General features: G+C 37.6%; 3 protein-coding genes across 7 annotated transcripts; 1 reads left to right on the top strand and 2 right to left on the bottom strand.

Moving 5' to 3' along the window:
• The first annotated feature begins 103 nt into the window (after positions 1–103).
• Positions 104–2,475, top strand: AT5G51220 (ubiquinol-cytochrome C chaperone family protein). Of its 3 annotated transcripts, none has more exons than NM_124501.4 (7): positions 104–557; positions 886–1,099; positions 1,197–1,363; positions 1,467–1,591; positions 1,734–1,794; positions 1,899–1,947; positions 2,049–2,475. In NM_124501.4, exons 1-7 carry the CDS (start codon positions 390–392, stop codon positions 2,108–2,110), a joined length of 846 nt encoding a protein of 281 aa, NP_199935.2. In that variant the 5' UTR covers positions 104–389; the 3' UTR covers positions 2,111–2,475. The 3 variants fall into 3 exon arrangements, with proteins under 3 accessions (NP_199935.2, NP_001332163.1, NP_001332162.1); NM_001344928.1 differs by having other exon boundaries at positions 122–557; positions 703–1,099; positions 2,049–2,456; NM_001344929.1 differs by lacking the exons at positions 1,734–1,794; positions 1,899–1,947; positions 2,049–2,475 and having other exon boundaries at positions 216–557; positions 1,467–1,638.
• A 95-nt stretch (positions 2,476–2,570) lies between these two features.
• OLEO3 (oleosin3) lies at positions 2,571–3,447 on the bottom strand. The gene is made up of 2 exons (NM_124500.4): positions 3,040–3,447; positions 2,571–2,929 (listed from the first exon to the last, which is right to left on the bottom strand). Exons 1-2 carry the CDS (start codon positions 3,342–3,344, stop codon positions 2,809–2,811), a joined length of 426 nt encoding a protein of 141 aa, NP_199934.1. The 5' UTR covers positions 3,345–3,447; the 3' UTR covers positions 2,571–2,808.
• A 438-nt stretch (positions 3,448–3,885) lies between these two features.
• On the bottom strand, positions 3,886–18,800 carry EMB3142 (nuclear pore complex protein (DUF3414); the record flags this gene model as incomplete). Of its 3 annotated transcripts, none has more annotated exons than NM_001344926.1 (45): positions 3,886–4,187; positions 4,272–4,389; positions 4,484–4,603; positions 4,762–4,862; positions 4,948–5,079; positions 5,181–5,270; positions 5,404–5,508; positions 5,644–5,787; positions 6,338–6,475; positions 6,559–6,723; positions 7,232–7,396; positions 7,469–7,546; positions 7,626–7,752; positions 7,878–8,068; positions 8,140–8,212; positions 8,298–8,353; positions 8,466–8,636; positions 8,734–8,847; positions 8,921–9,013; positions 9,414–9,617; positions 10,309–10,386; positions 10,515–10,601; positions 10,706–10,787; positions 10,859–10,971; positions 11,116–11,266; positions 11,475–11,593; positions 12,159–12,356; positions 12,463–12,586; positions 12,789–12,908; positions 12,996–13,126; positions 13,508–13,645; positions 13,764–13,865; positions 14,056–14,262; positions 14,355–14,471; positions 14,725–14,868; positions 15,271–15,360; positions 16,042–16,269; positions 16,383–16,505; positions 16,618–16,703; positions 17,219–17,378; positions 17,554–17,664; positions 17,755–17,859; positions 17,961–18,035; positions 18,269–18,364; positions 18,449–18,800. In NM_001344926.1, 45 exons carry the CDS (start codon positions 18,587–18,589, stop codon positions 4,107–4,109), a joined length of 5,592 nt encoding a protein of 1,863 aa, NP_001332447.1. In that variant the 3' UTR covers positions 3,886–4,106. The 3 variants fall into 3 exon arrangements, with proteins under 3 accessions (NP_001332447.1, NP_001332446.1, NP_001318776.1); NM_001344927.1 differs by having other exon boundaries at positions 3,923–4,187; positions 5,181–5,267; positions 11,472–11,593; positions 14,743–14,868; positions 18,449–18,589; NM_001344925.1 differs by having other exon boundaries at positions 3,923–4,187; positions 11,472–11,593; positions 12,789–12,851; positions 14,743–14,868; positions 18,449–18,589.
• Positions 18,801–19,140: the final 340 nt, after the last annotated feature.

The following is a 19,140-nucleotide window of genomic DNA, read 5'->3' as shown; positions in this document are numbered from 1 at the left end:
AGATCCACCAAAAAAATGGATGACAAAGTAGTCATAGTTCCTTATCCCCCTAAAATGATAATGGTATAAACAAACATATTTTATGGTATCATCAACTCTTACTATCTAAAATCGACCATCAGTTTCGTGTCACCAATATCGGTAAAATGTGTTTGTTTTTGCATAACCAAGGTTTTCCGTTCCTAATAACGGCGTAAGTTAGCACTGTAATTGAATATCTGGCCAAATAGACGCTAACGTGGACGACTACCTAGCCCCATCATCAATCACACAGAAAAGGAGTCGGAGAGGGTTTTTCGCCTAGGGTTTTAGAATTCGATCTTACTCATTCAAATTTCTCCCTTCAGATTTATTCATCTGTTGAGTAAAACCACAAGGGTTTCTCTCTAATGTTGCCCAGATTAGCTCGAGTCGTCACTCAAACCTCAAAGCTTCGATCTTTGACCACTAATGGATCGATGAAAAATCTCTCCTTTTTCTCCCGATATGGGTACGCGACTGTTGCGCCGGCGGCAGCTGATCCTCCGTCGCAGAAGGATTTCCCCAGTAAATCTCCGGTATGATCTTAAAGTGGTAACATTTTGTTTACTCAGATTAAAGATCTCGTTTTCAGAAGTAGCTGTTAATGCGTAGTTGTTGTGAATGTTTAGGTCTCACTATAGTATTCGAACCTAAGCTCAATTTGATTCTCTCTGTTTCTAGTTTCATCGAATGCGGGACTAAAGTGACTTCTGCCTCCCCATTGTACCTCATTTAGGATTCATCCCTTTTTTTCTGTTGGAGTTTCATTAGTATGTTTGTGATTTAGATTCATGCTCTTTTAGTCAACTGCTTCTGGACAATCGTGTCTTCTTTGATGAAAAGGATTTGTTCTATGTTTGACAGATAAACTTGGATAAGATGTTTTGGTCAAAGCCATGTTCATTGGCTCTGCCTAAAGACTCTCCTCTCAGAATTGATGAACCAGACTATGTAGGGATTCGTCGTTTCATACTAAAGATGATGATGTTCTATAGCAAACAGAGCATGTCTATCCGTGGGGCTAACGTGATCTACAAGCGGATCATTGCACAAGTTGATAAACCTGCAATATATGATGGTACTTTATTTGGTTTCCAACACAACTTTTGCAAACAGAGTTATGTATTTACATTTTGTGCTTTGTTTATATATCGGGTGCTCTGTCTCTGCTGCAGTATTCAACTTGGAGAAAACATTCAAAATAACGTATTCGCTGCTTGTCCTTCATATGTGGCTTGTTTTACGCCGCTTGAAGGAAGATGGACAGGAAGGTGTTGACCTTGGTCAATACGTCTATGAGATCTACAATCATGATGTTGAACTCAGGGTATCTAAAGCCGGGGTACGTGCTAGACTTGGTTTTGCTTTAATATAGTTTCGAAGAGATATCTTAGTTTCTTAGATTCCTTAAAATAAGATGGTCTTAATCTTTCTTGAAATTACAGGTTAACTTGCTGCTAGCCAAGTGGATGAAGGAGTTGGAGAGAATATTTTATGGAAATGTTGTTGCCTATGATGCTGCGCTACTTCCGGAAGCTAAACCAAATGACCTACAAATCAAATTATGGAGGTAAAGCTTCTATAACGTCATGCTTTATGCAATGAGTTCGGTAGAGATTACACAGCTAAGTAGCTCGGCTTGAATTTATATACAATATGGCAGCCATAGATAACGGATTTGTCTCAGAACCTTATATGCAATTGGATTGTAGGAACGTATTTTCTGATGATGGAACAACAACACCTGATAACACAGATTTAAAAACAGCACAGGCATGATTTTCTCCTCTCTATCTCTCTCGCAAACACACACACATTGACATACTAGTTTAGGCATTGTGTACCAAACTTGTTAAGACATTGCTTGTGTGTTTCAGGCAATGGCAAGATATGTCCGGAGAGAACTTGGTTCTCTTTCTTTAACAGGTACCTATGACGCTATAGTTGGAATGCCTCATTATGTTACTCGCATTTGCATTTCGAATAGACATGCCTTTTCTTATATGGTTCTTTTTTGTCATACACAGATAAAGAGTCCATATTCTCCGGCAATTTCTCCTTCACCCCTTTGGAGAACAAGCCCCTGTGATTTGAATGAAATTAGAAGAAGCTGTGGTGCTTTGCGAATCAATCTTTCATTTGTTTCTCTGTTTCATTTGATTTACTTATATCAAACCAAAGAAACCTACACAAGGGAATGTGCTAGCTGTTAGCATCCAGATGATCATGAAAACAATGTGAAAGTGAATAAGATTACTGAATTAGAGCATTTACTGTCATTGGTATTTGGTACTTTAATTGGCTTACTAATGCTCAAAATCTTTTCTACAAGGCGATAGCCGATTGTAATTACTTATCTGCCATTCAACATTTTATGATCTTGTATTTGAAACAGTATTATAACTATAGTATGTTAGATCGTGGAATTCATCATCTTTATTAAATTCTTCTTTTTGTTGGTCTTTGAGGTTAGCACAACAAATGAATTGGTACCACATAATAGCAGCGCTTTTATAGAGAACAAATGTTCATGGTTAAAGATTTCTGCTAGCGTAGAAGGAGATTATGAAGATTTGTGTAATGTACCAATGACACTGTCTATATGAAGATTTCCGCTCGCATAGAAGGATCAAAACATTACTCATACAACAACAACAAGATTACATCATACATTGCATGTTATTATATATCACACATTACAACATAAACGTTGAAAATAAAAACAAAGAGAAGAGATCTAACGATGGATGACAATTTAATGTGGAAATCGTTTTTAGCCTTTGAATTTTAAGAAACTTGTTGGTGTTGGACTCCAATGTTGTGCTGCCCATACTTAGTATCCTGCACTCTGCTTCCAACCTTCATCCGAGCATTCTCTATCTTATCCGATCCAGATCCCGTCATGTGCCTAAATACAATGACCATATTCTCCAATATTCAAACTTTCTATAAAATATAACGTGCATTGCAAGCTCGGTTTGAAACGGTAGGTCACATTTTGTGTGGGTCGTAAATTACCTGTAGAGCCAAGAGAAGGCGGTAATGGCGGCTATTCCAAAGCCACCGGATGCAAGGAATCCGGTAATGATGAGAGCAACGGTTACCACTGCTGGAACCAAGACGGGGCTGAAGATGACGAGGAGAGGAGTAGCCACCGTGAGTGCGATGACTGTTCCAGCGAGTGTTAAGCCGGAGAGGACAAGTAGGGATCCACCGGCTGTGACAGCGGTTGCTGCCTTCACCATCTGCCTGGCCTTCGGATGGGCCTCTTGGGTACTGTCTCGGCTTATCATCTCGTGATGGGTTCTTGTTTGGTCCGCCATTGGTTCTTTTTATTATAATATATCCCTCCAACACAAATAGTAGAAATTAGCAGAGAAAAGGTAGTGATGTGTTTTCGGAGTAAGTAATGATGATTTATGAAGGAGAGGAGCGCTGGTGGGGCTCGCTTGAGCCATGTCACGTGTCAAAAGTGTCTTCATGCAGCCGTTGCATGTGTTAATGAGTAGAGATGGGTCTTTTTTGCGACACGTACGTCTGGGTCTTTTTTTTTTTTGCTATAGTACACAACATGGACCGGGACATAAGTCACGTGATGGACGTTATTATCGATCGGTCGTGATGTTATGGTCACTCCCATTCCCCCACTCTATAGAACTATAGAAGCAAAGAATTAAAAGGAAGTTCGGAATCCACATCCATTAAGCCAATCGGCCCAAAACAACTTGGCTCACAGAGAATAGTATTAGTAGCTCTTCAACTCAAAGGTGTGAATAGTTAAGATTGTTGTGAATTAGTAGCTCTTCGCCTCAAAGGTGTGAACGGTAAAACTTAAAGGTGTGAATAGTAAACAGAGAATAGTTAAGATTGTTGTGAAAAAGAAAAGCATTAAAAGTGTGAATGGTAAAACTTTTGGCTTTCATAACTTTAAAATTAAGCTGGAGCTTTTAAAGTTTTTTCTCAAGAGTCTCAGAGAAAGTATCATTTGAAATCATGTGGATTTACTATTTTGTTATACAGACTCATACTACAAATTTAGATTTGGACATTTGACACACAAAAATACATTTCTTGAGAAGCTTATTTCATACACACTTTTGGATGGCCATTTCTTTTACAGTCGTTGCCAGTCTCTGGAACACCTTCAGGTTATGTCCTACTTTTCCCTGGGATAGACAAATCGGGTCACCACCACCTTTCACTTTCAGCACATAAATAATCGAAAACTCTCGAAAATCGATTAGGCTTACCTCATTCAGTAATGCAAGCCTATCTATGGTAGGTGACAATTTGCCACAGAGATCTGTAACTTCCTGTTGTATATGGGATTTTGAACCATATGATCCCCTTTCATTTGAACTAACGGATCTGCATATGTGAAGTGTTTAGCATAGTATCTTAGAGCAAACCCGTAGATTTCCAAACTTTTAAGATATCAATTGTTGAAGATAAAGTGGCATACCTATCTTGGAGATGGATCAGGATAATATTTAGTACATGCTCGGCAAGTTGCAGTAACAAGGTGATTAACTGGTCCCTGTTACCCACGATTTGGCACATTTCAACCATAGCTATGTATCTCCTGAGGTAAGTAACAACAGAGCCACGAACAAATAAAAACAGTGGTCAAAACGTCTTACTAATCACTGATAGAAAAAATCTGGAAAAATTCTATGTTAATACCCATTTCTGCTTTGGCATATGCACGCATGAGCGAGCAGAAGAAAGAAATTCACTAACCTTTTATGTATGTTGTCGGACGGTGTGACATATTCTTGGGAATCACAGATCTTGATGATCGCATCTACATCTTGTCTTGAGAGCTCGTTTATGTCTCTAATCTGCCAATCATACATGCAACTTCGAATGTAAAAAAAAAAAAAAAGAGTTTGAAACATGTAAATGGTAGGAATTAGAATAATATACCTTATGAAGAAGTAAGGACTTCTTCTCTGCTGCTCTCTCGAGGGAATCAGTCACATGCGAAAGAAGAGATGCAAGCAACAGCAATGTTGGTTGGCGTAGTTTAGTGGAACTATCAAGAGAATCATCTGAAACCTGGGACAAGGGGCATATGAGTATTTACTTGTAGTTCATTCAAACAACTGAATAATGTCAACGTGGAATGAAGAAACAGAGGGAAATAACTGGTAGAGTACCTGTAACCTCAGAGAATTTTTGGTCACCAGAAAATATAAGTAAGAAGTCAAGCTGAATCGCAACTGAGACAATTTGAGCTCTGATCCCTTCTGTCCACCAGATGAGAAACAAAAAAGAGAAACCCATCGAATATAAGAATTCAAGGATGTGATGAAAAGGTGCCACTAACACATGAAAAAATATATACTGATACTCAAATATGACCTGAACTACTTGTCCTACCTGCGATAATATCGATTTAATCGGGGAGGCGATGAAAAGCTTGCTCATCATATCAAATAGCCCTTGAACAAATCCATATCCATCGTTCTCTTCAAAAGGCCAGACCTACAGAACAAGCAATCTCACTTTCTAGAAAACGCATCTAACTAGCTTGTGGGATTTTATGAGCCCTTTTGAAGATGCCATCACGAAAAGAGAAGCAAAAGAAAATTATGAACTTATAGCTCGCCAAAGAATTACCTTGCTCAATATTCCCACTGCAAGAATAATTTGCTCCATCAATAAATCATCTGCTTGAGTAAAGTCTTCACGAAGAAGTTGGTCAAACAGAGATTGATGTCCTTTGATAAACTCAACGACGTCACGAACAATTTTATTCCTCCCCTATCAAACGCCCAGGTAGAGAAAGAGGAAATAACTCATTATAGTTCGCATACCAAGAAAACCAGTTACCCAGAATAATCGACAACACGGACTTGCATAATTAGTTGAATAGATTAAAGAATAGGTGAAAAGAATCTAATATTGAGATGCAGAATGTTTGATTAAGCTTCTACTTGTTTAGGCATTAAAGGTGTAAACAATAGCAATGGAAAAATAGTGACATCATTCAAGTTTCTACAAGACGCAAACAACCATTAGTTTTAGTGAAAGAGAAAAGCGCAATAATACTAATTTCATATCTCACGCAAAATGAACTTGGTGTCTGTCATTCAATTTTAGAAGGTCTGTATTACTCTCACACAACTCCTCAAATAAATCACAAGTAAGAATATAAAAACTGCAAAGTCTTAGAAAGGCCCTAAACGATCTCGAGGATAGTGTTTAAATGGCAACTCATGTTCACTAAACCAGGCCAATACATATGGAAGAGACTATTGAATTAGCAATGCAAAGGATCATAAAAAAGGTCATCTAAAGAAACGCGGCTGACCTCAAAAAATTCAGAGGTCTCAACCAATGAGGTTAGAGCAAACACCAGTCTTAGGACAGCAGTGATTATCGTTCGTTGCTTTTGCACATTATATCCTACATCACTCTGAAGTTTCATATCCACACGCCTCATATTTCCCTGGAAGGCACTTTTCGGATTAAAAGCAGAGAAAATATTGAGGTCACGGATAGAAAACTTGATAACTACAGATAATCTATTACCTTAAAGCTGATAGCTCTACATGAAGCAATATGTTCCAGCGCACCCATGGAGAACAGAACCTGGCCTCCAGACTTTCCGTACTTGTGACTAATTCTAAGTAGCAATGCAAGTTCTGCTTCTAACGTACAAGCTCGCTGTTGTGACTCCAGCAAATGTGTTCCATCCTGAGCCCAATAATATGATAAATACACATGCATGAATGACATGTCCTCGAAATAAGAAAACCCACATATAAATCAGGTCTCCAAAGTATGTAAACTAGCAGCATATGAAGATTGTGATCCCCAATACCTACTATGTAAATGGGACATAAAACACACACGAGTTACATAGGGTGTCTAGTCTTTTAACGTGGATCAAAAAGTCAAACCAACAGCAAATTGGCCACATTATGCCACTCTTACAACAGGTTTGCGATCCTATTTTGATGATCTTGCATATATAATATACTGTGAGCTTGAATTTGCATGGGTGAACTCCTACGCACTGAAAGGGTATTATTGACTCAAATACAATTGAATCTACTTCTGCTGGTTTATCAGTCAAGCCCAAACTAATTAATTACCACTAGCTAAACAAGTTGCAACAAGAAATTTCATAGCAGTGCGCAACTAAAAAACTTCTACAATATTCATAGCAATGACCACGCTCAGAAGTTCACAGGAAAATTACCTGGTAGGAGATATTACTAATGCTTCCAAGACAAGATCGTATGAAACCTCTGCTCTGGAGCTGACTAAGAAAATATCTCTCGTGATCAATACAAACAAGAGCTTCCAGCACATAAAGTGATATTGTTTTCCCAAACTCACTGCCTTGACTTGCATCCTTGATTACCTGGAATCAGTATTCTCAATGTGAAGCAGTGCAAATGAATATGGCTCATATCAATACACAAGTAACAATTACCAGATCCAAGATGCCCTGAGCTTCTTTCTTTATAATAAAAAAGTTGGCACGAGCAAGGTCAGCCTGCTCCTTGTCAATCTGAATGACAAAAAGAGGAAAAAACATTTAAATTATCGTCCGAACAAAATCTTACTCAGGTAAATCAGCAAACACATGCCTTCTGGATATCCAAATCTTCACCATCTTGCTCATTAAGTAACAAGAACTGCACAACTGATGTTGGCACATCAAGAGCAATCATATGCTGGCAGTACTGGAAATAGCTCAAGAGCAATGCATATTGGCTGATGAAGAAAGGTAAATGTGTTAGAAACGAGGAAAAGCTAAATTTAGATAAGCTGGGCAGAATATCACTTTATGTTGTATTATAAGAAAGTAAAAATACAACTAAGGGAACTTAGAATTGTACCGCCTTCTCAAGGATTCTGATGACTCATGCCTTAGAATTGCCATAACAAGTTTAAATAGAACTGAGTGGCAAGCACCAGTGGATAAATGTTTGACCATCATAACATCTAGACATGTCACGGTATCAGAACTCAAGGCCCCTTGAAATGAAAATCTATCATCACGAAGTTTGGCAATGCAGGTAAGGGCAACCTATTAATACCTAAAGTTAGTACATAGACAGCACATTTTACAATAAACATTACTCAACAGCTAAAATGCACCTGAGTGAGTACAAACGCCATTTTTAATGAACAATCTGGAGACGCGGAGGCGCTAAGAGAGGCATCAAGTATCCTGCCAACAACCAGAGAAGAACAAGTCATGCAATGTTCAAGAAAGCTTCCACAAGCAACTAACCTCTGATACAAAAGGTACTCACCGGTACAAAATTTCAGACCGGTTATCAAGAGAAGATATTCTTCTGCAAGCAGACACCTAAAACAAAAACATATGAAGCACAACACAAAAGATAAATACTTGATATCTTAAGAGAGTGCCACACGCTAATGATACTAAAGGTGAGCTGATTTTTAAGAAAGATATAAACCTCAACAATCTGAGACCAGCCAGCTAACATATGAAGTTGGGCAGCTTGCTCCTCAAGGTTTCGGTTATACTTCCAGCCCCATTTCAACAGCTGTTGAATTGTCTCTCTAACTTCACTCAGCTCAGCAACATTTGGAAAACTATCTACTAGGGGAAATCCAGAATGTAGTTTCTGAACAAACAAAAGAATCAGCATAAATATTAATTACAGGAGAAACATTAATGTTCATTAGAGAGAAGATCTGATGTCCATTATTGCAAGAACAAACCTGCCAGAGTTTGTTGCTGAAGGAAGATAGATCAATTAGCCGATCACCACGCTCAGAATAATAGTAAATACTGCCGCTAACAGAGGTATCACGGTTCCCAAGTATGTCCTCCACCTGAAATTTTAAACTCCATATTTAGAGAGATATACTTAAACGCAAACACACTTCTATATTCCCCAAGCCTTACCAATGAGTCATACTTTAGGCTTGACACAATTTGAGGAAGCTGCATCGAAGCATCAGGAGATCTAAACTGAAGAATTTCAAGCAAAGCCAATGCCTGAACTCAATCGAAAGAAGAAACAAAAGTAAGACAGCAGCACCCATAAAACGACTTAAAACTAGACAAGAAATGATGACAGGTGCAACATCGTTAGATTTACAGTGAAAGAAAATGCTGCTGCATGAAAAAGGAGACATCTTAATATTTTAAATACTGCTGTTCAATAAATGTCAAACTGTTAAGAGATGGTGCACATCACCCTGCAAGGCAACATGCTGGTGAGTTTAGAAAGAGTGGGGTCAGTACAGTTATTTGTATCATGCATGGATCGCCTCAAAAATAAAATGGTAGACTCTTAGACCAATGCTACACATGCAAAACGCCGGCAGGGGTAGGGATAAAACTAGGATGTGCCAAAGTATAGTAGAGCATAAAACGCAGGTGTTTCCAAACTCACCTTACTTTTACTGATTGAACTAGTTCCAGCATAATCAAGACCATCCTGAGGATATGTACTGGAAGAAAAAGGTTCATTCGCTGCTTCAGTTACCTCCCGCCCAAAAAGATGAGAAAGTATGCTCTGACATGCCTCTAGGTGAGCTGAACTGCTTCCAGAACCAGTATGCAGTGCAATAGCTAGGAGCTTTAATAGCCACGCCCTCTGGGAAAGGTAGAGATTGAGAAAATGAGAAATGATATCAGTATGCGAAAACGACTATGTAGGATTGTAATAGATTATTAATCTGTCATTTGAAGGAACACGTTTAGATAACAAAAACTATTACAAAAGAAGCAAGAGAGAAAAAAGTGCCACCATCTTAATCTCTCCACAATGACAGGGAGCAGAAACCAAATAAGACTTGACAGCTTAGCAAAACAGAATTTGCTTCTGAAAGACATAGCAAGAAAGTAACTATCTACATGAATAGAGCAAGAAAGTAACTACCTACATGAATTCTAAAGGGTCACAATAAAAAGAAGTAGTGCATAAATGCAGATTATCACTTTTTCATTGACCGAGAACCAGCCAAAAGAAATATTGCATATAGGCAATTATCATTTTGCACATGACTAGAGCGTAGCAGGAAAACAGGAACTAAAAATTACTGTATCTGCTGAGTGAACAACTTTCCGCATGATGGAATAGAAAAAAACGTAACAGAGTATTAGATACAAAAACAGCCTAGGGATATTCTACCACAAAAGAATTATATTGCATGTAGGCGGTTAACATTTCCGGAAAAAACGTTAAAACAAAAATAGTTGATAGCATAGAGAAAACCGCTTAGATTCTGTCATAAAACTAATCAGAGTCGGATACACTTGACACAGAAAATGTAGAATATATATACCTGATGAAGGGAACTAATACGGAGTGCTTGGCTGCCACTTCTTTTTGGAAGAGTGGCAACACCGATGGTATCGAGGTGCTGCAACATCAAAGTATAATAGAAAGTAAGGACGAGTAAAAATAAGTGTTATTTGTGACTTGGATGAGGCAGCCCACAAAAAAAATATGGCATTATTTTGGTATGTGAAGAAGCAAAATCTGGTGTACCTGGAGAAAAAACTGATATTTTTTGCTGCTCAATAGATCCATGGTTGGACCACTAGTTAGTGGATCCAAATTCAACTCACACAAAAGCTGCAAAAAGTAAAACTTAAGTGTACAAAAGACAGTAGACCAAATAGAATTTCACTTCTCTGAAAAAGACCAGATAGTTATCATCTGGCATTAGTATGTCCCACCTGGAAGCCAAACTCAAAGAGTAAGAAGTTTATATCAGGGTTTGGAAGCTTCTCCAGCATTTCAAGAATGACCTTCAGACAACTGCAAATTGTAAAACAAAATGAGATCATAGTTGAAATACATATTATTCTGTATACAAGTTACAACCAAACCTGTAGTGAAACTTCGGCTGCAAAACTGTCCCTTCCACAGGGGCATCAAGATCAAACTTCAGAAGCAAATGTGTGATACTTGGGGCAGGCCGGTTGATATTATCAACCAGAAGCTACAAATGTGAAAGTCATACAATTGAGATGATATAATATGTACGAATGAATCAATCATGATGAAAGACAGTAGATAAGACCCAAGCCATAGTGCACATAGTGTGATATTCTATTAAGTGAAACAGTCAACTACTGAAACTAACCTGCATAATAAGGACCCCTAGATCATCACAACTGTTCTCTACAACTTCACCCTCTTCAAGTCGTCCCTCAAGGCAGGCGGCATAATCCTCAATCAAGGAATTCGCAGCATCAATTTTGATCAGCATTGGAACAAGTCCAACCAAGCGAGAACTGTCATCAAGTATATTATTAATTAAAACCCATGTAATTCAAATCAAAACATAAGGTTAAACTAATTATACAAAGCTAAGGAATCAAACATCTAAAAGTCTGAGGATCTGAAAGAAGTTTATAATGGTATTTGCTAATGCTATCTAAGAAAAAAGTTGTATGTGGTTAAACAAACTACAGAGATGTCTCAAACGAAATTTGTTACCACCTTAAAATGTTCATGATTTTGATTGAAGATCGCTGAATCTGAGGAAGAGAATCATATCTGACATACTCCAACAAGGCTATAATTTGATTATGATCTTGTGAGAGAATTATATCCAAAGGCTGCAGCAATAACAAAAGTTAAACAGTATTGACCATCATGTACCTCAACATAAAATCAGGGAAGGCATGCTGATTGTGCTTTATGAAAAGAATTGTTGTTCAAGCTATAGCTGGTGGTCAAAGTACTTACCAAATTTTACAATAGAGTTCCGTTTCACATTCTACACAACGCAACCCAATAATGGTCAAAGTAAACCAACTCAAGTAAAGGTTGGAGGGAGGAATACTATTTATTGCTATTAGTCAAGTAGCTTATGATTGACAACAATAAAAGAAATTTCCCTAAGCTTTCTACACTTCATCTTTGACTTAAAGTTAGTAACCTAAATCGAATGGTGCACTAGAACTTACATTAATTATGGATAAGAAAAATAGAATGTGGATCTAATTCGAGATAGGAATACTTAAATTTAACGAAAATCTTGTGCAATTTTCTTTTATGGGATTGGATGTATAGATTGATGAAATAGCGAAACTTGGTGACGAATAGTTGGTAAAGTTGCATATAGCTTGAACAACGATTCTTTTCATAAAGCTCAGATGCATCACAAGAACAACCAAGTACCTGGTACAGCGGACGCCAAACATCGGAAACAAGCAAATCCTTCTCAAAGACGAGTAGTAAGATTTCCAAAGAAAGTTGTACAGCCTTTTCTAAGATCTTCCCATAAGTTTTACTCAATCGCTCGCTGATGATGGAATTGACCCCAACCTGAAGGATACCCATGAGGTTCCTATAGAGAGCTTTCCCACTCATGAAATCCTGGTAAAAGAAAAACGTGGAACCAATTATATACTGCATACTGCATGTCTACTTGAGATGAGTCCAATGTGGTAAGAGAAAACAAAGCAACAAATTAAATTAGTACTTTTAGTAATTCTATAATTGGCAGCTGCGTTTGCAGTGAAGATGTTTCAAGTGACACCAGAAAATGTGGATGCTCAGTAAATCCATCAAGATCCTCCTCCTGAATATCATACATGCTTAAGATCCTGAAGTGAAATACAGAAAAATGTTAATCAAGTCTTCAACATAAATAGTGCCCTAAATGAAAAGCGATGTAGTTTACAAAAGGTAGGACCACTATAGGCTGTTTAAAAAGTAGAAACATGTCCTTAATTCTTCCAAAAATCAGAGTTTATATTGGACCGAGCAAGGAAGAGGAAATTACTAAAAACAGAAGCAGGAGCTTACATGTGAAAATGTTGAAGGCATGCCACAACCAATTGCCACTTCTCACAGGGATCTGAATATGCCCTCTGAGGAAAAGGTGTGAATACATGATCATAAACAAACCTGAAGATGCCAATAAATCTACAAAGATATACATAAAAACATTAGACCAAGAAAAACGAAGCCTAAGCTTCATAGAAAGATACAACAATCTAAGGCTATCACTACCTACGCCCACGATCATTCACATCTTTCTCTCCAGCAATCAGAGCATTTATAAGATTAAGGAACGATATTGTTGAAGGATACTGTTCTCTCCTTGCTTCCACTTCATTTAACTCAAATTGCATATCATAGACCTGCATATAAACGAAATGTGACATTAGGTTTTGAAGATACGCTGAAGATTCTCTCCACCTGGAAAAGCAAAAGCAGCATCAAACAACACGTGATATCCACGTTTTAGCTACAGTGAACATAGCACAATGCGTTATGAGAGTATTAAGTGAAATAAATGAAACTCAATCTTTCATCACATGAAGTTGTTGCAGAAATTAGACTAATATTAATAATTTTTTGTGTTACCAACATCAACTTTACATAACAAAACAATGATATCAATCGTCTATGCAACATGACAACCCTGTCTTTTAACGGATAAGTAAAAAATGTTTATATTAACTAACGAAGTAGAATTAAAATATCTACTAATAACTATCCCCTCGAAGTCATGCAATTACCTGAGAAGATTGGTCACTCTTTCCAACTTGTGATCCCACAACAACAGGCAGATCATACTGCTCAAGAAAAGCCCAGATAGAGTCCCTCATTTCTGGAAAGACATTAACAAAGGCAGCAATGGTCTTTCTAAGAGCACCCTGCAGAAAAATAAAGTTACAATGAACACAAGTTATATAGATACCGATACCAGATGCTTTCCACATAGCATTTGCGAGTCCAAAGTGTAAGGGGAAGAATCTCCAGTACGCCACTGACCTTCAGATATGGAGGGATGTTTTCGTAACCCAGAAGCTTAAAAAATGGTTCGATATCAGGAAACCAGTTTTTCCTCTCAGTGGGATTACCATTTTCAACAACCTGCAGCATATGAAAAATAAACTTGTTGACCATATAAAAAATTTCTACAGTCAACTAGAGCCACATCGCTGTTAAAGTTCAGTTCCTAGGAATACAAGCTGAAATTGTCTTAGATAAAAAGCACCATATAAAAATATTAAACGTGGAATGAAAGTTGAAACAGAATATATTTGGAATAGAGTTATATAACCTTCTGAAGTACATTCAGATAAGCGACAAGTGCTTTTGCATCGCCCTCCAGGAACTCTGGCATCATGGCTCCAGCAGTTTGAAGAGACTGCTTGAACTTCTCATCGTAAATTCTTATACAATCAAACAAAGTGGGCCATCCTATACTGCGAAATGATGTACCCCGGAGCAACTCATAAACTTTAGAAGCACCTTCCTGAGTGGAAGCCTGAAATTAAATAAAGATGCCAGCAAGGAAACTCAATGAGTGACCAAGTAAATAAGGTCCCACCAAAATACCAATATAAAGATTTCTCATACCAAGGTACACAGCATTTCCAAGAAAGCCACAAGAGTTTTAAAATTTGTGTGGTCCTCTCCAGCAAAATTCACAAAAGTCCACAAGACATCATTCCCGGAGAGTAGCTCAGGTTCCTTCTGCAAAAGGTTGTAAATATCAAAAAACACAAAACCAGGAATGTAGTATAAAAATGAGATATGATCGAGATGGATTCTGAATGCTCACTATGTGCTATGAAAAGCAAAATAAGGTACCAAAAAACATATGAACAGAACTCAACTTCAAGATACCAAGCAAACTCATTTTCCAAGATTTTTTGAGAAATATAACAGAAAAAAAAACAAAGATAAAGAACTCTTGATAAATTTTTATATGGTAGTAATTCTCAACCTGATAAATTTTGCTTACAAACTCCATAAGAGAAATGAAGGGCAGTGGCCTGTCAGACTCTTCAGTCTGCATACTTCCATCAAGCGGATCAGAAGTTCGGTAAGAATTTAGAACACTCATAGCCATGTCCTTTGATTCCTTCACCTGCAAAATAATGATGTCAGGCTTGACACAGGAGATAAACATGTAGATACGCTATTGTATTTCTCATCTTGGCTCATACATTCATCTAATTAGACACTATCAAAACATAAGAAAAATAGCAATGATCTAACGTGCAGCCATTAATGAAGTTATATGCCACTCAGATTCCCTAAGTGATCCAGCTGAAATACTCAGAATCTGTGACTGATACATCAACAAGTTACTCCCTCTAAATGGAAAGTAGATACTACCAATTTCCATCATAATTATCAGACCATGAAGTAGGGAGAAAAAATTACAAGCTTTACATGATTAAGTTGCAGCGTTCAAACTTTGGTCACCAACATATAATCAATACACAAATGCTAAGTAGAAATACGTTAATCTCCATATTTAACAAACCTTATCTCTTGCGATCGGGTGAGATAAAAAACAAGAGGCTAACTTGTGCAGATAAGCATTATATATGTAGATAATGTCCTCCTCATCATTCTGCATGTAGCAACTAACAAAATGTCAAACAATGATACACCAATACAAGGGGGAACGTGGGCTGAGTCAGGAAAAATCAAAGATCACAAGGTAAACCTGGAAAGAGACTTGAAATTGAGATCTGACTTAGCGAGCAAAATCCTAGAGACTAAACAAGAATGAACAAAGCATCTAAAGAGGACCCGCCAAACACCAATATAATAAAATCACATCTCAAATAATGAAATCATTTATAGATATATAACGTGTTTAGAAGCAGAAATATCAGCTTAAAGAAATGAGAACACTCTTACATTTGGGAATGACTAATCAAGTAAAAATATAATTCATGAAAAAATAAAACGGTATCCATAAAGGCCAGCACATAAAACCATTTTCATGAAACAGACAATATACACTACAGTTGTCATGACGGAAAATATAAACACCATAGGCACCATTACAAAATAGCTCATTCAATATAAAATTCTACTAGCCAAGGTAGAGATCAATATCAGATCTCAATCTTCAAGAAAAGTTAAAAGAGCCAAACATGTCATCCACTAGCTGGGAAATCAAAGTAACTCTTCCACTAGCTCGTCAAATGATATCAAGTGCACAGGGAATCCAGATAGGCACCCCGCATTTGATGGACACTAACTGAGAACATAAAATTCAGGATGATGTTTATAATGAAAGTACCTGGTAGGCTGCAGTTCGAAGAACATTATCCAGCAAAAATTGAAACACGTTTTTTGAGAAGATGGACTCCAGGCAGGAGCATATATGCCCCATATCTGTTGTTGAAGCAGTGGAAATTGTATCCATTCCCGATATTCCATCATGTATCAGCATTAAATGTACAGCCCAGGCAAGCCTTATGCCACCAATGAAGCCATCAGCAGTGGGGTCACTGCCAGAAGCCATGACCTGAAAGGTGATTAGGACGTAAGCAAGACAGAAGTGTGTTTGCAAGTGTCAGTAGTGGAAGGTCTTTGGTGACAGGGAGAAGAACGAAAGAAAAATGTATCAACTCGTCTTACAATATCCTGAAAGTCTGTCCTAAATGAAGCATCTTGAGATATCATAGATGACTTATCAGATAGTCTGCTGATTGCATCTGATACGAAGGTGATGATGAGAGAAAACAGAAGACTAAAAGTAATCTGCAACAAAGAAAATAATTATTTATCAGAAACTAACACATTTCAAATTTAATACGCAGGGAAGAAAGAAAACTTCAAAAGCCTCTACGTCATGAACAGGACTAGCATGAACCTGAGAACTTATGGTGTCATTTCCTTCAGTTAATTGAGCTGCATTATCTTTTAAAATATAGTATATATCCTTCACATCTTTCGAACCTGCAATAAACAAACATGTTCGAAGAATGAAATTGACATAGAAAATATTCTTCGAGCAATAACGAGATATGTGATGACAAGAGTGTTTTAATCCTATATATAAACAACTTAATATTCATTATAAAGTAATCAAAATTTTCAAATTTTTGATAAATGAGATCAGAGCAACGGAGGATGAATACCAAACACCATAATCACATATGATACTCAAGTTCAGTCAAACATGTTCAATGCATAATTACACAGACATAGCAATGATATATATGATTACACAATATATCTCATTGCACATTGACCAATGATCTAATTAGTCTAGCATATATAGTGTCCTAGCAAACGTGAAAACCAGTTGTCAATAGTTTCACTTACTATGGCATACAATAGAACTAACGACGTACTTTTCATGGAAAAGCCAAACCATTAACGAAAAGCACTGTATCCAACAGCTGAATTTGTTTAACAAGTAGCATTCTTAATCTTCGCACAAAAGCTTTATAAGAAATGGAGGAGCTTACCAGGTCTATCAACCAAAATTGAAAGAACAAGGCAATGTCCCAGTATCAATCTTTCCCTCTGAACAACAGCTCTTCGTTCAACAAGAGCACCTCTTGAGTCAATAAGGTATCGCTCGCATAAGGGCCCACCCAGTCCAGTAGGATCCTCCCGATTGAGTTCCTAACACCAAAGAATTTGCTATCAATACAATAATTACATAGTAATGCCAAAGAAAAACAAAAAATATCAAGTCACAAGATCGTCTGAAAGGACTTTTACATCTAATATTTTCTACTAGATTCAAGAATGGACACCTATGAGGATGTAACTTATAAAGAACCCAAGTGGTTAATACCTTTATAAGAGTAATCAACCGTTGTCTGAGCCCAGCTTCAATCAGTTCTTCTAAGAGTCCCTGAATGTCAGCTATAAGATCAGGTTCAAGCCCCTCGTCCAGAACAACTGCCTATCCAACCAGAAAAATGGTAATGTGCGATGACGTTAAGAACACTAGAAGAAGAAAAAAAGTCAGAAATATAATGAGAGAGTAAGCTACCCTCAGGAGTGTGTATAGCGTTGATGTAAGATCTCTTCTCCCTGTATACCATAGTCCAGTTGCAAGCCGTTGAATCTCAAGAGGGTCTCGTCCCATTAAGCCCCACTAAACATAGGATAAAAAATATAAGAAAATATCGCAGAAAATAACTCCAGAGCTTTAGAAGATAAGAGATGAGAGTAGAAGCAAAATGAAAGGAATCGCACCTCCTGATTCGAAGATACAAGCAGACGAACAGAATCTATCTCATTTAGGTGAAGCTCATCACTCAGTTTCAAGCTCTACAATCAATAACAATACAAGAAGATCATAGGCTGTTAGATATCAATGAACAGAGAGTCGTTAAAGGCACCTTTCTCTGAATCAATGCATCCACAAATTGAATCAAAACTTGCTTTAGCCGGTGTCAGTTGTTCTCATATCTAAATTTTAAAATCTAATCCTTCACTAGACCAAAGAATGTTCATCTAGAAATCTAAGGAGAAACAAACACACTCGTCTCCCAAACACTTACAATAGCGATATCTTGGTCATCCAAAGATATTGGCAGCGAATCCGGGAGTCGAATTTCTTTGGACTGAACTTGCGCTCTGTCCGACGGCTTCGGAGGCTGCCAGAGATTAAAACAAAATTCGTTACTGTATCCAGAAAACAGAAGGACGCATCATCGAGTACAAGGAAATTGAGCAAGTACCGGGAAAGAGAGGAGGTTCTGAAGAGAGGGAAATGAGTTGCGAATGGCATGAGTGAGTTCGATACGCTGCGTTGGAGTTGGCCGGGATGTTCCGAGCAGCGAAGAGTGTACTATCGCCACTAAATCTTTCGGCGACACCATTATATGGAGATACAAGGTCTCCGGCGGCGACCGGAATAGGATAAACGCTAGTCGGGAGCGTAGGAGGAGATAATTGGGAAACGTCCAGTGATATGTTACTCTTATGGAGAAATACGATTTTTTTGAGTTTTAAATCCGAGAGAACAGAGGAAAGCGAAGGAGACGAGCACTTAGGGTTTTTTTTAAAGTGAAACGCGGTTTTTTTAATTTTCAATTTTAATTTAGTTTTTAATCTTCTATATTTAATTTGGATTTGATTTGATCTCAGTTCAAAGAAGAGAGCCTTGGCTTTTTAATAATTGGTTTATCATCAATCAAAGGTGGGAGTTCTTTCCTGACTTGGATTTTCTAGCCAATATTGATCTATGGGTTCAGATTAGGGGAATTCCTATGCCATATGTTTGTGTGGAAACTGTTAGTGAGATTGCACAGGAATTGGGTCATATTGTCCTCATAGACTTCCAGGAAGCTACTTCTAATCAAATTGCATACATCAGAGTAAGAGTCAGGTTTGGTATAACTGATAGACTAAGGTTCTTCCAACGAATCCG

This window comes from Arabidopsis thaliana, chromosome 5 (assembly GCF_000001735.4).
Source record: "Arabidopsis thaliana chromosome 5, partial sequence".
NCBI classification, from domain to species: Eukaryota; Viridiplantae; Streptophyta; class Magnoliopsida; order Brassicales; family Brassicaceae; genus Arabidopsis; species Arabidopsis thaliana.
This window is presented reverse-complemented; position numbering and strand designations above follow the sequence as displayed.

Bases quoted from the DNA above. Each gene is read 5' to 3' on its own strand.
- OLEO3 (NM_124500.4), bottom strand. From the start codon at position 3,344: ATGGCGGACCAAACAAGAACCCATCACGAGATGATAAGCCGAGACAGT. The intron at 2,930-3,039 runs GTAATTTACGAC...CATTGTATTTAG, and splicing joins GCCTTCTCTTGGCTCTACAG to GCACATGACGGGATCTGGAT.
- AT5G51220 (NM_124501.4), top strand. From the start codon at position 390: ATGTTGCCCAGATTAGCTCGAGTCGTCACTCAAACCTCAAAGCTTCGA. The intron at 558-885 runs GTATGATCTTAA...TATGTTTGACAG, and splicing joins ATTTCCCCAGTAAATCTCCG to ATAAACTTGGATAAGATGTT. The intron at 1,948-2,048 runs GTACCTATGACG...TGTCATACACAG, and splicing joins TGGTTCTCTTTCTTTAACAG to ATAAAGAGTCCATATTCTCC.